Genomic DNA, 15,693 nt, shown 5'->3' on the forward strand with positions numbered 1-15,693 from the left:
CGTGGCCCGCAACGAGGGTGCCCTATCCGTGGCCCGCAACGAGGGTGCCCAGTCCGGGGCCCGCAGCGAGGGTGCCCAGTCCGGGGCCCGCAGCGAGGGTGCCCAGTCCGTGGCCCGCAACGAGGGTGCCCAGTCCGTGGCCCGCAACGAGGGTGCCCAGTCTGTGGCCGGCTACGAGGGTCCCCAGTCCGGCGTCGGCGACGAGGGTCCCCGCACCAGTGGTGCCACCAGAGTGGGGTGAGCCATTGGTGGAGTGGGTTCGGCGTACTATCACGCCCTGACCTTAGAGGGCCTTTTTATGTCAAAGGTGCAGGACGTGACAACAGTGGAGTGTCAGCTGTTAATAGTGGAGTGTCAGTTCACACTAGTGAGTGTCAGCTGTTAATAGTAGGGTGTATGTTTACACTAGTGAGTGTCAGTTGTTTATAGTGGAGTGTCAGTTGTTAATAGTGGGGTAGCAGTTAACATTGGATTGGCAGTTAATAGTGGAGTGGCAGTTAATAGTGGAGTGTCAATTGTTTATAGTGGAGTGTCAGTTGTTAAAAGTGGGGTGGCAGTTAACATTGGATTGGCAGTTAATAGTGGAGTGGCAGTTAATAGTGGAGTGTCAGTTGTTTATAGTGGAGTGTCAGTTGTTAATAGTGGGGTGGCAGTTAACATTGGATTGGCAGTTAATAGTGGAGTGGCAGTTAATAGTGGAGTGGCAGTTAATAATGGAGTGTAAGTTGTTAATAGTGGAGTGGCAGTAAATAATGGAGTGTAAGTTGTTAATAGTGGAGTGGCAGTTAATAACGGAGTGTCAAATGTTAATAGTGGAGTTCCAATTAATAGTGGAGTGTCAGTTGTTAATAGTGGAGTGTCAGTTGTTAATAGTGGAGTGGCAGTTAACATTGGAGTGGCAGTTAATAGTGGAGTGTCAGTTAAAGGTGGATTGTCAGTTAATAGTGGAGTGGCAGTTGTTAATAGTGGGGTGGCAGTTAATAATGGAGTGTCAGTTGTTAATAGTGGAGTTCCAAATAATAGTGGAGTGTCAGTTCACAGTGGTTTGGCAATTAATGGTGGAGTGTCAGTTGTTAATAGTGGAGTGTCAGTTGTTAATAGTGGGGTGTCAGTTGTTAATAGTGGAGTGTCAGTTGTTAATAGTGGAGTGTCAGTTGTTAATAGTGGAGTGTCAGTTGTTAATAGTGGAGTGTCAGTTGTTAATAGTGGAGTGTCAGTTCACAGTGGTTTGGCAATTAATGGTGGAGTGTCAGTTGTTAATAGTGGAGTGTCAGTTGTTAATAGTGGAGTGTCAGTTGTTAATAGTGGAGTGTCAGTTGTTAATAGTGGAGTGTCAGTTGTTAATAGTGGAGTGTCAGTTCACAGTGGTTTGGCAATTAATGGTGGAGTGTCAGTTGTTAATAGTGGAGTGTCAGTTGTTAATAGTGGAGTTCCAATTAATAGTGGAGTGGCAGTTGTTAATAGTGGAGTGGCAGTTGTTAATAGTGGAGTTCCAATTAATAGTGGAGTGTCAAATGTTAATAGTGGAGTGTCAAATGTTAATAGTGAAGTTCCAAATAATATTGGAGTGTCAGTTCACAGTGGTTTGGCAATTAATGGTGGAGTGTCAGTTGTTAATAGTGGAGTGTCAGTTGTTAATAGTGGAGTTCCAATTAATAGTGGAGTGGCAGTTGTTAATAGTGGAGTGTCAGTTGTTAATAGTGGAGTTCCAATTAATAGTGGAGTGTCAAATGTTAATAGTGGAGTGTCAAATGTTAATAGTGAAGTTCCAATTAATAGTGGAGTGTCAGTTGTTAATAGTGGAGTGTCAGTTGTTAATAGTGGAGTGTCAGTTGTTAATAGTGGAGTGTCAGTTGTTAATAGTGGAGTTCCAATTAATAGTGGAGTGTCAGTTGTTAATAGTGGAGTGTCAGTTGTTAATAGTGGAGTGTCAGTTGTTAATAGTGGAGTGTCAGTTGTTAATAGTGGAGTGTCAGTTCACAGTGGTTTGGGAATTAATGGTGGAGTGTCAGTTGTTAATAGCGATGTTTCAATTTATAGTGAAGTGTAAGAAGTTAACAATAGTTGAGTGGCAGTTAATAGTGGAGTGTCAGTAGATAATAGTGGAGTGTCCGTTGTTGATAGTGGAGTGTCCGTTGACGGTGGAGTGTCAGCTAATGGTGTAATAGTGGAGTGTCATTTAACAGTGGAGTGTCAGTTAATAGTGGAGTGTCAGTTGTTGATAGTGCGGTTGAATATACAATATTTGTTTTTGAGGCTATGGATGATTGAGGCAGACTATGGAAAGTGTTGTGTCTTAACTGGGCCAGAGCCCTGTGGGAAGGCCATCTGTAGTGGCTGCAATTGCTCTACATCCCCTGGGGCTTCGGGGACTGAGGAAGACTGAGGAGGACTGAGGAGGAGGACAGAAAGGAGACACAGAGGAGATATTCAATATCTGCTTTTTACATTTTTTACCGCTCTACCAATAGGTGCCCTTCTTTGCAGGAAATCCTCCCAGGTCTTTGTGGTTGAATCTGTGTTTGAAATTCACTGCTTGACTGAGGGACCTTACAGGTAATTGAATATGTGGGGTACAGAGGAGGTAGTGATTAAAAAATTATATTAAATACTATTATCGCACACAGAGTAAGTCCATGTAACTTATTATGTGACTTGTTAATAAGCACATAATCCTGAACTTTTTTAGGCTTGCCATAACAAAGGGGTTGAATACTTATCGACTCAAGACATTTCAGCTTTTCATTTTGAATTAATAATAATAATAAAAAAACATAATTCCATTTTGACATTATCGGGTATTGTGTGTTGGCCGGTGAGAGAAAATCTCAATTGAATCACTTTTAAAAAATCAAGCTGTAACACAACAAAATGTGAAAAAAAGTTAAAGGGTGTGAATAGTTTTCTTGCATGGACACACCTTTAGACATCATTTAGTGCACAATGCAGACACACTAACACAAGATGAAACACATGCACGGACGCACGCAGGCACACAAACACACACACACTCACCAACTGCCCCTGTGCAGCCACTCTAGTGAGCAGTGAATCAGGGCAGACTAGGTTGTGAACAACACTAGGTTGTTAGAACATGGAGGAGGCAGCAACAGCATGTGCAGCAGAACCTCCAAAAGAACATGAGGCATTCGCAGCATAATAGGTGTCTTACTTGTTTTAGTCACCACGGCAACTGTACCTATACTGTACCCTAGTGTTCTCTGTTAGAGTTTGTATCAGGTTCACTCCCTTTGTGCTCCACTGATTCCTTTACTGTTGTTCAGAGCGTTTTGGTGTCTTTGAAAATAAGATATGACATTGGTGATTCAGGTTGACTCATTTTAAGGGGAAAAGTACCTCTGTATTTTAAAAACTGTAACATATCTGCAAAATTCCTTTGGCCTATACTGTGTGGTTATAGTTGATATTTCGGGTTTGATTTGATTGGTGCAAATCAGTAAGCACTCAAACAGATATCAACCATAGCAATTGAAGTTGTTACAGTTAGCTTACACACAGTCTAAGTGACATTTAGGAGAGTTCAGAGCAGTGAATCACTCTGTACGCTGTGCCAACCGAACAGTGGTTAGACCACACAGCTGTGGTTAGAAGGTACAGGACCCTACAGCAGCTGACTACCTCACTTATAGCATTTTCAATGTGAGGTGCCTCCATGACACAAACAACCTTTCAACTTGTCTGTATGGGTAGGTTGAGGGGCTTGTCTGTATGGGTAGGTTGAGGGGCTTGTCTGTATGGATAGGTTGACGGGCTTGTCTGTATGGGTAGGTTGAGGGGCTTGTCTGTATGGGTAGGTTGAGGGGCTTATCTGTATAGGTAGGTTGAGGGGCTTGTCTGTATGGGTAGGTTGAGAGGCTTGTCTGTATGGATAGGTTGAGGGGCTTGTCTGTATAGGTAGGTTGAGGGGCTTGCCTGTATGGATAGGTTGAGGGGCTTGTCTGTATAGGTAGGTTGAGGGGCTTGTCTGTATGGGTAGGTTGAGAGGCTTGTCTGTATGGATAGGTTGAGGGGCTTGTCTGTATAGGTAGATTGAGGGGCTTGTCTGTATGGATAGGTTGAGGGGCTTGTCTGTATAGGTAGGTTGAGGGGCTTGTCTGTATGGATAGGTTGAGGGGCTTGTCTGTATAGGTAGGTTGAGGGGCTTGTCTGTATGGATAGGTTGAGGGGCTTGTCTGTATGGATAGGTTGAGGGGCTTGTCTGTATAGGTAGGTTGAGAGGCTTGTCTGTATGGATAGGTTGAGGGGTTTGTCTGTATAGGTAGGTTGAGGGGCTTGTCTGTATGGGTAGGTTAAGGGGCTTGTCTGTATAGGTAGGTTGAGGGGCTTGTCTGTATGGGTAGGTTGAGGGGCTTGTCTGTATGGATAGGTTGAGGGGCTTGTCTGTATAGGTATGTTGAGGGGCTTGTATGTATGGTAGGTTGAGGGGCTTGTCTGTATGGGTAGGTTGAGGGGCTTGTCTGTATAGGTAGGTTGAGGGGCTTGTCTGTATGGATAAGTTGAGGGGCTTGTCTGTATAGGTAGGTTGAGGGGCTTGTCTGTATGGATAGGTTGAGGGGCTTGTCTGTATAGGTATGTTGAGGGGCTTGTCTGTATGGTAGGTTGAGGGGCTTGTCTGTATGGGTAGGTTGAGGGGCTTGTCTGTATGGATAAGTTGAGGGGCTTGTCTGTATAGGTAGGTTGAGGGGCTTGTGTGTGAACCTCCTTTTCTGTTCTTTCTCTTGCCCTCCTTTGATTCTGGTAATGTCCAGGATGCTGACAGCTGAGTTAAGTGGAGTACATCAGCGGAATCTCCCTGAATCTGTAGCCTGACTTCCTCTGTTACAGCTGACTGACTTCAGTCTCTCATAGCTACTGTAGCTAGTATACTCTACCTCAGCTCATTACACACAGGCAGAGGCCATCAGTGTTAAGTCAAATAAAGGTAGACAAATTACTTGGAAATAACAGGTGAAATGGTGTGATGTTAAAAAAAACTTGTGATTCATTTGGAAACAAACCTGAATGTTTTGGGTCGATGCAAACAGTTAGAAATCATTCCTAAGCACAACTATTGTAGATGTTCTGTCACGTTCCTGACCTGTTTTCTGTTATTTTTGTATGTGTTTAGTTGGTCAGGGCGTGAGTTGGGGTGGGCATTCTATGTTTTGTGTTTCTATGTTTAGGTCATTGGTAATTAGCCTTATATGGTTCTCAATCAGGGACAGGTGTTTGACGTTTCCTCTGATTGAGAACCATATAAAGGTAGGCTGTTCACACTGTTTGTTTGTGGGTGGTTGTCTTCCCTGTTTGTGTCTGTGCACCACACGGGACTGTTTCGGTTTGTTCGTTCGTTTTAGGTAGTCTGTTCCTGTTTCATGCGTTCTTTGTGTTTATGTAAGTTCTTGTTCAGGTCAGTCTACAACGTTTGTTATTTTGTAGTTTGTTTAAGTGTTTTCGCCTTTACTTGAATAAACTTCATTATGTCCACATTCCACGCTGCTCTTTGGTCCAAACCATACTCCATACTTCATACTTCGGACGAAGAGGAGGAGGACAACCGTTACATGTTCTGTGTATTTTGTTCTTCTGTTGATGACTCCTCTCCTGCCACCTGATGTTAATGCTGAGACAGTGACACAGTCAGTCCCCTGGATCTGGTAACCACGCACTGGTTTCGTCTCCGTCCTGCTCCAGTGAGAGGCAGGGCTTAACCCCTCTAATGGAGTGTGGTGACTTCTAACCTATGACCTGTATGACTGGCCATGTAGCTGGCTGGGTAGAGAGGTCAGCCTGATGTGTATCTGTCAGGAAACCCTTTAGTCCCTGGGGTTAGGTTATCTCTAACTCTTATGTGGAGTGGCTGACCTAAGGAAGTACTGCAGAGGAGGGGCTGACCTAAGGAAGTACAGCAGAGGAGGGGCTGACCTAAGGAAGTACTGCAGAGGAGAGGCAGGGATAAGGAAGTACTGCAGAGGAGGGGCTGACCTAAGGAAGTACTGCAGAGGAGGGGCTGGGATAAGGAAGTACTGCAGAGGAGGGGCTGACCTAAGGAAGTACTGCAGAGGAGAGGCAGGGATAAGGAAGTAAAGCAGAGGAGGGGCTGGGATAAGGAAGTACTGCAGAGGAGAGGCTGGGATAAGGAAGTACTGCAGAGGAGGGGCTGGGATAAGGAAGTACTGCAGAGGAGAGGCAGGGATAAGGAAGTACTGCAGAGGAGGGGCTGACCTAAGGAAGTACTGCAGAGGAGAGGCAGGGATAAGGAAGTACTGCAGAGGAGGGGCTGACCTAAGGAAGTACTGCAGAGGAGAGGCAGGGATAAGGAAGTACTGCAGAGGAGGGGCTGACCTAAGGAAGTACTGCAGAGGAGAGGCTGGGATAAGGAAGTACTGCAGAGGAGGGGCTGACCTAAGGAAGTACTGCAGAGGAGAGGCAGGGATAAGGAAGTACTGCAGAGGAGGGGCTGACCTAAGGAAGTACTGCAGAGGAGAGGCAGGGATTAGGAAGTAAAGCAGAGGAGGGGCTGGGATAAGGAAGTACTGCAGAGGAGATGCTGGGATAAGGAAGTACTGCAGAGGAGAGGCTGGGATAAGGAAGTACTGCAGAGGAGAGGCTGGGATAAGGAAGTACTGCAGAGGAGAGGCTGGGATAAGGAAGTACTGCAGAGGAGGGGCTGGGATAAGGAAGTACTGCAGAGGAGAGGCAGGGATAAGGAAGTACTGCAGAGGAGGGGCTGACCTAAGGAAGTACTGCAGAGGAGAGGCTGGGATAAGGAAGTGCTACAGAGGAGAGGCTGGGATAAGGAAGTACTGCAGAGCAGGGGCTGACCTAAGGAAGTACTGCAGAGGAGGGGCTGACCTAAGGAAGTACCACAGAGGAGAGGCTGGGATAAGGAAGTACTGCAGAGGAGAGGCTGACCTAAGGAAGTACTGCAGAGGAGAGGCTGGGATAAGGAAGTACTGCAGAGGAGGGGCTGACCTAAGGAAGTACTGCAGAGGAGGGGCTGGGATAAGGAAGTACTGCAGAGGAGAGGCTGGGATAAGGAAGTACTGCAGAGGAGAGGCTGGGATAAGAAAGTACTGCAGAGGGGCTGGGATAAGGAAGTACTGCAGAGGAGAGGCTGGGATAAGGAAGTACTGCAGAGGAGAGGCTGGGGTAAGGAAGTACTGCAGAGGAGAGGCTGGGATAAGGAAGTACTGCAGAGGAGAGGCTGGGGTAAGGAAGTACTGCAGAGGAGAGGCTGGGATAAGGAAGTACTGCAGATGAGAGGCTGGGATAAGGAAGTACTGCAGAGGAGGGGCTGGGATAAGGAAGTACTGCAGAGGAGAGGCTGGGATAAGGAAGTACTGCAGAGGAGGGGCTGGGATAAAGAAGTACTGCAGAGGAGAGGCTGGGATAAGGAAGTACTGCAGAGGAGAGGCCATATGACCCTTCTGTTCTGCTTCTGCTCTCCACTACACTCAGTGTTGTCTCTGGGCTTGTCTGTCTGTCTGTCCGTCCGTCTGTCTGTCTGTCTGTATTTGTCTGACTCTCTGTGGATATGGATGCCTGGCAGACTGCTGAGGAAGTTAGCTACTCGAGGCCCTTCTGCACTTCTCTCCATTGTCTGATAGCTCTAATAGTGAAGTTGTTCCTACTGGTTAACTGGTTGACTGTGGAGGACACAGAGGCCTCTCTGCTTCTGCCCCATTCTAGATGGGATCTGTCTCAATTACCATTTCTGATAGCCATCAGGATTCATCCAACTTCAATGTTACTTTAAGAAACCAGAGCCTTTGAAGTTCCACCTAAATCAGCAACACCATCCTGGGTGGGTGTTGGAGCTGTGAGCCAAGCATTCCTCTCGGTCTTAACCCCCCTCTGGCTCCATACCCACATCCAGTTGTTGTTTGTGGCAGGTGGCGTGCTGGGGGGCCCTGTGTGTGTGTATGTGTGTGTATGTTTGCGTGCATTTGTGTGCGTGAGTGCGTGTGTGCGCGTGCATGTGTGTGTGTAATTAAACAGAAATATTCAGTAGTGGCCTCTCGTTGTCACCCACTATGGTGTGTGTACAGACCACCTACCACTTCGGCAAAGGTTTACCGACTAACACAGGGATCTGAGATCAGTTTATTCTCCCCAAATCCCACTCTTAACAATAAGGGGAGAAACCTTTAAACTGACTGCAGATCAGTGTCAAGAGCCAACGCCCTCTAAACACACTAAACCATTCAGGCGTCTGCATTAGTAAGATGGACGTTTAGTTTTACAAGTGTTCTGGTGACAGACAACACAGTACTTGATATATACACATTTTGTCTGTTTTAAACTTTAACCCTGTCAGAGATCCCAGCAAAAATTGGCTTGTCAGTTATCTAACTTTGATTTATCTGCATGTCCAGCGCTTATATTTAGCTTCACAATAAAGTGTTTTACCATTTTCTTTTCAGGAACACATTTTTTTTTCAAGACAACCAGGTCTACAAGTAGAACACAAAACAAGATGACATAAACTATTGCATTCACTAGTTTTATTGAAAAATGTCTATAAATAAAGGTCAGCCAAGAGAAGACCTGATAAAAATGAATTTATATGAATGCTGTAAGGACATAAATTGTTTGCACAGCAGGAAATGAATATCCAACTAGTCAGTGACAACTGTTTGGAGTTTAGAGTTTGTGACAGCAACTACGTGAGGTTATTACAGTATTATAGACACTATATCCTGGGGTTTGCTATGATCTTCTATGTAGAAGACCCCTTACCTTCTAACAACGCTTGTGTAGCTTGTGAGTGTTGTAGAGTCTCAGTTTTTCATAGATAGCTTTTAATAGTTTGTAGCTCAAACTATTCTGACTCCACAGAAGTTTTTGTAAAAGACCCGGCCCCAGGCCCCTTCGGCATCCGCCCTTGTCTCACAAACACCGCTCTAGCTCCGCCTCCGTCAATCACACAGACTAATGGTTGGTACCAATAGATGCAGAATAAATCAAATGTATTTATATAGCCCTTCTTACATCAGCTGATGTCTCAAAGTGCTGTACAGAAACCCAGCCTAAAACCCTTAACAGCAAGCAATGCAGGTGTAGAAGCACGGTGGCTAGCAAAAACTCCCTAGAAAGGCCAAAATCTAGGAAGAAACCTGGAGAGGAACCAGGCTATGAGGGGTGGCCAGTCTTCTTCTGGCTGTGCCGGGTGGAGATTATAACAGAATATGGCCAAGATGTTCAAATGTTCATAAATGACCAGCATGGTCAAATAATAATAATCACAGTAGTTGTCGAGGGTGCAACAAGTCAGCACCTCAGGAGTAAATGTCAGTTGGCTTTTCATAGCCGATCATTAAGAGTATCTCTACCGCTCCTGCTATCTCTAGAGAGTTGAAAACAGCAGGTCTGGGACAGGTAGCATGTCCGATGAACAGGTCAGGGTTCCATAGCCGCAGGCAGAACAGTTGAAACTGGAGCAGCAGCACGGCCAGGTGGACTGGGGACAGCAAAGAGTCATCATGCCAGGTAGTCCTGAGGCATGGTCCTAGGGCTCAGGTCCTCCGAGAGAGAGAAAGAGAGAAAGAAAGAGAGAAAGAGAGAATTAGAGAGAGCATACTTAAATTCACACAAGACACCGGATAAGACAGGAGAAGTACTCTAGATATAACAGACTGACCCTAGCCCCCCAACACATAAACTACTGCAGCATAAATACTGGAGGCTGAGACAGGAGGGGTCAGGAGACACTGTGGCCCCATCCGATGATACCCCCGGACAGGGCCAAACAGGCAGGATATAACCCCACCCACTTTGCCAAAGCACAGCCCCCACACCACTAGAGGGATATTTTTTATTTTATTTTATTTCACCTTTATTTAACCAGGTAGGCTAGTTGAGAACAAGTTCTCATTTGCAACTGCGACCTGGCCAAGATAAAGCATAGCAGTGTGAACAGACAACAACACAGAATTACACATGGAGTAAACAATAAACAAGTCAATAACATGGTAGAAAAAAGAGAATCTATATACAATGTGTGCAAAAGGCATGAGGTAGGCAATAAATCGAATAATTACAATTTAGCAGATTAACACTGGAGTGATAAATCATCAGATGATCATGTGCAAGAAGAGACACTGGTGTGCAAAAGAGCAGAAAAGTAAATAAATAAAAGCAGTATGGGGGTGAGGTAGGTAAATTGGGTGGGTAGTTTACAGATGGACTATGTACAGCTGCAGCGATCGGTTAGCTGCTCGGATAGCAGATTTTTAAAGTTGTTGAGGGAGATAAAAGTCTCCAACTTCAGAGATTTTTGCAATTCGTTCCAGTCGCAGGCAGCAGAGAACTGGAAGGAAAGGCGTCCAAATGAGGTTTTGGCTTTAGGGATGATCAGTGAGATACACCTGCTGGAGCGCGTGCTACGGGTGGGTGTAGCCATCGTGACCAGTGAACTGAGATAAGGCGGCACTTTACCTAGCATAGCCTTGTAGATGACCTGGAGCCAGTGGGTCTGACGACGAACATGTAGCGAGGGCCAGCCGACTAGGGCATACAGGTCGCAGTGGTGGGTCGTATAAGGTGCTCTAGTAACAAAACGGATGGCACTGTGATAAACTGCATCCAGTTTGCTGAGTAGAGTATTGGAAGCTATTTTGTAGATGACATCGCCGAAGTCGAGGATCGGTAGGATAGTCAGTTTTACTAGGGTAAGTTTGGCGGCGTGAGTGAAGGAGGCTTTGTTCCGGAATAGAAAGCCGACTCTAGATTTGATTTTGGATTGGAGATGTTTGATATGAGTCTGGAAGGAGAGTTTGCAGTCTAGCCAGACACCTAGGTACTTATAGATATCTTCAACCACCAACCATCAACCATCCTGAGACAAGGCCGAGTATAGCCCACAAAGATCTCCGCCACGGCACAACCCAAGGGGGGGCTCCAACCCAGACAGGAAGATCACGTCAGTGACTCAACCCACTCAAGTGACGCACCCCTCCTAGGGACGGCATGGAAGAGCACCAGTAAGCCATTGACTCAGCACCTGTAATAGGGTTAGAGGCCCAGTGGAGAGAGGGGAACCAGCCAGGCAGAGAGAGCAAGTGTGGTTCGTTGCTCCAGCGCCTTTCCGTTCACCTTCACACTCCTGGGCCAGACTACACTCAATCATATGACCCACTGAAGAGATGAGTCTTCAGTAAAGACTTAAAGGTTGAGACCGAGTCTGTGTCTCGCACATGGGTAGGCAGACCATTCCATAAAAATGGAGCTCTATAGGAGAAAGCCCCGCCTCCAGCTGTTTACTTAGAAATTCTAGGGACAATTTAGAGGCCTGCGTCTTGTGACCATAGCGTACGTGTAGGTATTTACGGCAGGACCAAATCGGAAAGATAGGTAGGAGCAAGCCCATGTAATGCTTTGTAGGTTTGCAGTAAAACCTTGAAATCAGCCCTTGCCTTAACAAGAAGCCAGTGTAGGGAGGCTAGCACTGGAGTAATATGATCACATTTTTGGATTCTAGTTAGGATTCTAGCAGCCGTATTTAGCACTAACTGAAGTTTATTTAGTGCTTTATCCGGGTAGCCGGAAAGTAGAGCATTGCAATCGTCTAACCTAGAAGTAACAAAAGCATGGATTAATTTTTCTGCATCATTTTTGGACAGAAAGTTTGATTATTTAAGTGTTACGTAGATGGAAAAAAACTGTCCTTGAAACAGTCTTGATATGTTCGTCAAAAGAGAGATCAATCCCAGATTAATTCAGTGGTACAACCAAGAAGTCTGTAGCTCAAACACACAATGTTTAAAAGGGTTGGAAGTCCTAAATCAAGCCGGAGCCCTGGTGTTACTCATTGGGTTAATATCTACCACATCCATCACAAAGAAAAACATCTGACACATGCATGACCTCATTGACACCATGTTATCACAGCAAGTAAAGTTAATGATGGTGTCAATCAAGACCATCGTTCTGCTTAGTCGTAAAACCAAGTGTGCTTGTTTTGGACGTGTTTATAGTCAACGGTTCTATCCAGGTCTCTGATTAGAGACAGTGTTTGGTTGTTGTTTTTGTTAGTTTGTGTAAACCATACAACAGCACCAGAGAGGGCGAGCCTCTGCCCAGTCTGCAGGTGTTTCAGGGGGGGATTTGTGTCAGGTTGGTACTACAATACAGATGGGGAATGGTGTGTGGGGAGTCGTCAGTTTACCACAAACACACACATTCTCTCTCTCTCTCTCTCTCTCTCTCTCTCTCTCTCTCTCTCTCTCTCTCTCTCTCTCTCTCTCTCTCTCTCTCTCTCTCTCTCTCTCTCTCTCTCTCTCTCTCTCTCTCTCTCTCTCTCTCTCTCTCTCTCTCTCTCTCTCTCTCTCTCTCTCTCTCTCTCTCTCTCTCTCTCTCTCTCTCTCTGACACACACACAAGCTACTGTTAATAAATTAAGGTCATAAATCGGCAGAAGGGAGTCTTTCAGATTAAGAAGGAACTTTGATTTACCCATGATTCTCTGGTGGAAGAGTTGATCCATCATATTAAGACAGAGAGGGAAAGAGAGAGGTGGGAAAAGGGAGAGTAGGCACCGTCTGTCTGTCTGTATTGTGTGTTGGAGTGCATGCTACCTGCCTCAGTCTGTAGCTGAGGTGGCCTGTAATAGTAAAAAGAACGGACACAAGTTTACGTCTGCAAGTTCTGCCGCTTACTTTATTTTCAAGTATGGTGGTGGCTGGATCATGTTTTGGGTATGCTTGTCATCGTCAAGGACTAGGGAGGTTTACATCTAAGCACAGGCAACATCCTAGAGGACGGAATACATCTAAGCACAGGCAACATCCTAGAGGAAAACCTGGTTGTCTTCTTTCCAACAGACACTCGGAGACTCATTCACCTTTCAGCAGAACAATAACCTAAAACACAAGCCCAAATCTACACTTGAGTTGCTTAACAAGATGACACTGAATATTTCTGATTGGCATAGTTACAGTTCTGACTTAAATCGTCTTGAAAATCTATGGCAAGCCTTGAAAAATAGCTGTCTAGCAATGATCAACAACCAACTTGACAGAGCTTGAATAATTTTTTAAGGAATAATATGCAAATATTGTACAATCCAGATGTGATTGTATAAAATCTCTTAGAGACTTACCCAGAAAGACTTTGTAATCACTGCCAAAGGTGGTTCTAACATACATTGACTCAGGGGTATGAATACTTATGTCAATGAGATATTACTGTATTTCATTTTCAATAAATCTGCAAAGATTTCTAAAAACATGTTTTCACTTTGTCATCATGGGTTGTTATGTATAGATGGGTGAGAAAAAAATCAGGTCAACAGGTATGAATAGTTCCTAAAGACACTGTTTGTATGTCTGTGGGATGGCTGCACAAACTGAAAGCATGTGTATGTCTCCGGCCGAAGACACATCCACGAACACACCTACCCTCAACAACCAGGGTTAGAAAGCCACGCAGACTGACTGACAGACTGACAGTCATACAGTAACTTAAACACACACAACAAACCCATAGACAAAGGAACACACCTAAGGAAGGATGCAGTGCAGACAGACAGACACACACACACAATCAGTCATAAGAGTATTGATAACCACCACACGCCCTAAACGGTTGCTCCTGTAGAGCCAATACTGCTGTTATAGTTGCTGCAATTTGAATTGATCATACCTCGCTTCTTTATGTTGCATACCACTCTGCACATCAGAATAATCGAGAAAGTCTCTATGGTTGAAAAACATGAACAGATCAGACTAACTGCAGAAAGTCCCTCACTTGACATGTGCTGACCGGCAACTGACCCTCCTTTCTGACCCTCTGCCTCTTAGCTATGTCCTTCCTAGTTGTGCTGAATAACCCCAGTTACTTGAATCTAACAGGGCTAGAAGGAGGCTATTTACAGTTGAAGTTGTATTTAAAAACCTGGAATGTTGCTGTATTTGGAAACAGAGGGAGCCACAGATAGACACCAGAAGTTCCTACTAAGAATAGAGGTGAATGTAACTTTAAAAAGAACCGGGAGCATGAAAATTAACGCATTTCAATCGTATTAGTCTTAATAGCCTACTGTCTGTATGGGCTGGGAATAGCACCCAGGGATACATCCAGCATGTTCATGTGGTAGTCACTAGAACATGGGTGTCAACTCACTGTATCACTGTATCACAACCGGCCGTGATCGGGAGGCCAGACGACGAGGAAATATAACCAATTTTCAGTGCCGTTAAAGACTGAATACGCCTCCCGGGGCAACATGAGTTTGACACCCCTGTTCTAGTGACTACCACATGAACACGCTACTTTGAAGAATCTAAAATCTAAAATATATTTTGATTTCTTTAACATTTTTTGCTTACTACATGATTCCATATATGTTATTTCATAGTTTTGATGTCTTCACTATTATTCCACAATGTAGAAAACAGTAAAAATAAAGAAAAACCCTTGAATGAGTAGGTGTGTCCAAACGTTTGACTGGTACTGTATATATATATATATATATATATATATATATATATATATATATATATATATATATATATATATATTTCCTTGCCGTCATCATTAGCAAAAAATTATCCTCTATCCATCGATTTTGAATTTTCAATGCACCTTGACTGTAGCTTTCATTTTGGCCAGCTAGACAGTCAATAAATGGAATTAATATTGGTAGATTATCATTTCTACACAGTTTCGATTTGATTTGAATTATTTTTAAGTATTTAAAAAATATATAATTTTTATCATTCTAAATTGTTTTAATTAGATTTTTCACTCGAACCATCCATGGGATGGATTGTACCCCTCTCGGGCCTGATGTTTGACACCCCTGCACTAGATAGTCATGCTAGAAAGGACAAAAGTGGTCATATCTTCAGAACTCAAGAGCAATTCCATCCAGCTGCCCACTGCTCTGAGGCTAGGAAACACTGTCACAACCTATAAATCCACTATAATTGAGAATTTCAATAAGCATTTCTCTACGGCTGGCCATGCTTTCCACCCTCCACAGCAACCCGCCAAAGACCCCACCATTTCTCCTTCACCCAAATCCAGATAGCTGATGTTCTGAAAGAGCTGCAAAATCTGGACCCCTACAAATCAGCCGGGCTAGACATTCTGGACCCTCTCTTTCTAAAATGATCTGCCGAAATTGTTGAAACCCCTATTACTAGCCTGTTCAACCTCTCTTTCGTATCGTCTGAGATTACCAAAGATTGGAAAGCTGCCGCGGTCATCCCCCTCTTCAAAGGGGGTGATACTCTAGACCCAAACTGCTACAGACCTATATCTATCCTACCCTGCCTTTCTAAGGTCTTCGAAAGCCAAGTTAACAAACAGATTACCGAACATTTCGAATCCCTCCATACCTTCTCCGCTTTGCAATCTGGTTTCAGAGCTGGTCATGGGTGCACCTCAGCCACGCTCAAGGTCCTAAACGACATCATAACTGCTATCGATAAGAGACATTACTGCGCAGCCGTATTCATCGACCTCGCCAAGGCTTTTGACTCTGTCAATCACCACATTTTTATTGGCAGACGCAAAAGCCTTGGTTTCTCAAATTAATTCCTCGCTTGGTTTACCAACTACTTCTCTGATAGAGTTCAGTGTGTCAAATCGGAGGGCCTGTTGTCCGGACCTCTGGCAGTCCCTATGGGGGTGGCACAGGTTTCAATCCTTGGGCCGACTCTCTTCTCTGTATACATCAATGATGTTG

General features: G+C 44.7%; 1 protein-coding gene across 1 annotated transcript; it reads right to left on the reverse strand.

Moving 5' to 3' along the window:
* Positions 1 to 5,840: 5,840 nt before the first annotated feature.
* On the reverse strand, positions 5,841 to 7,421 carry LOC129825784 (uncharacterized). The gene is made up of 2 exons (XM_055885927.1): positions 6,826 to 7,421; positions 5,841 to 6,735 (listed from the first exon to the last, which is right to left on the reverse strand). The coding sequence occupies exons 1-2, from the start codon at positions 7,419 to 7,421 to the stop codon at positions 5,841 to 5,843; spliced, it is 1,491 nt and encodes a 496-aa protein (XP_055741902.1).
* Between the last annotated feature and the right edge of the window lie 8,272 nt (positions 7,422 to 15,693).

The sequence above is a fragment of the Salvelinus fontinalis genome, chromosome 28 (genome assembly GCF_029448725.1).
Source record: "Salvelinus fontinalis isolate EN_2023a chromosome 28, ASM2944872v1, whole genome shotgun sequence".
In the NCBI taxonomy this organism is placed as follows: Eukaryota; Metazoa; Chordata; class Actinopteri; order Salmoniformes; family Salmonidae; genus Salvelinus; species Salvelinus fontinalis.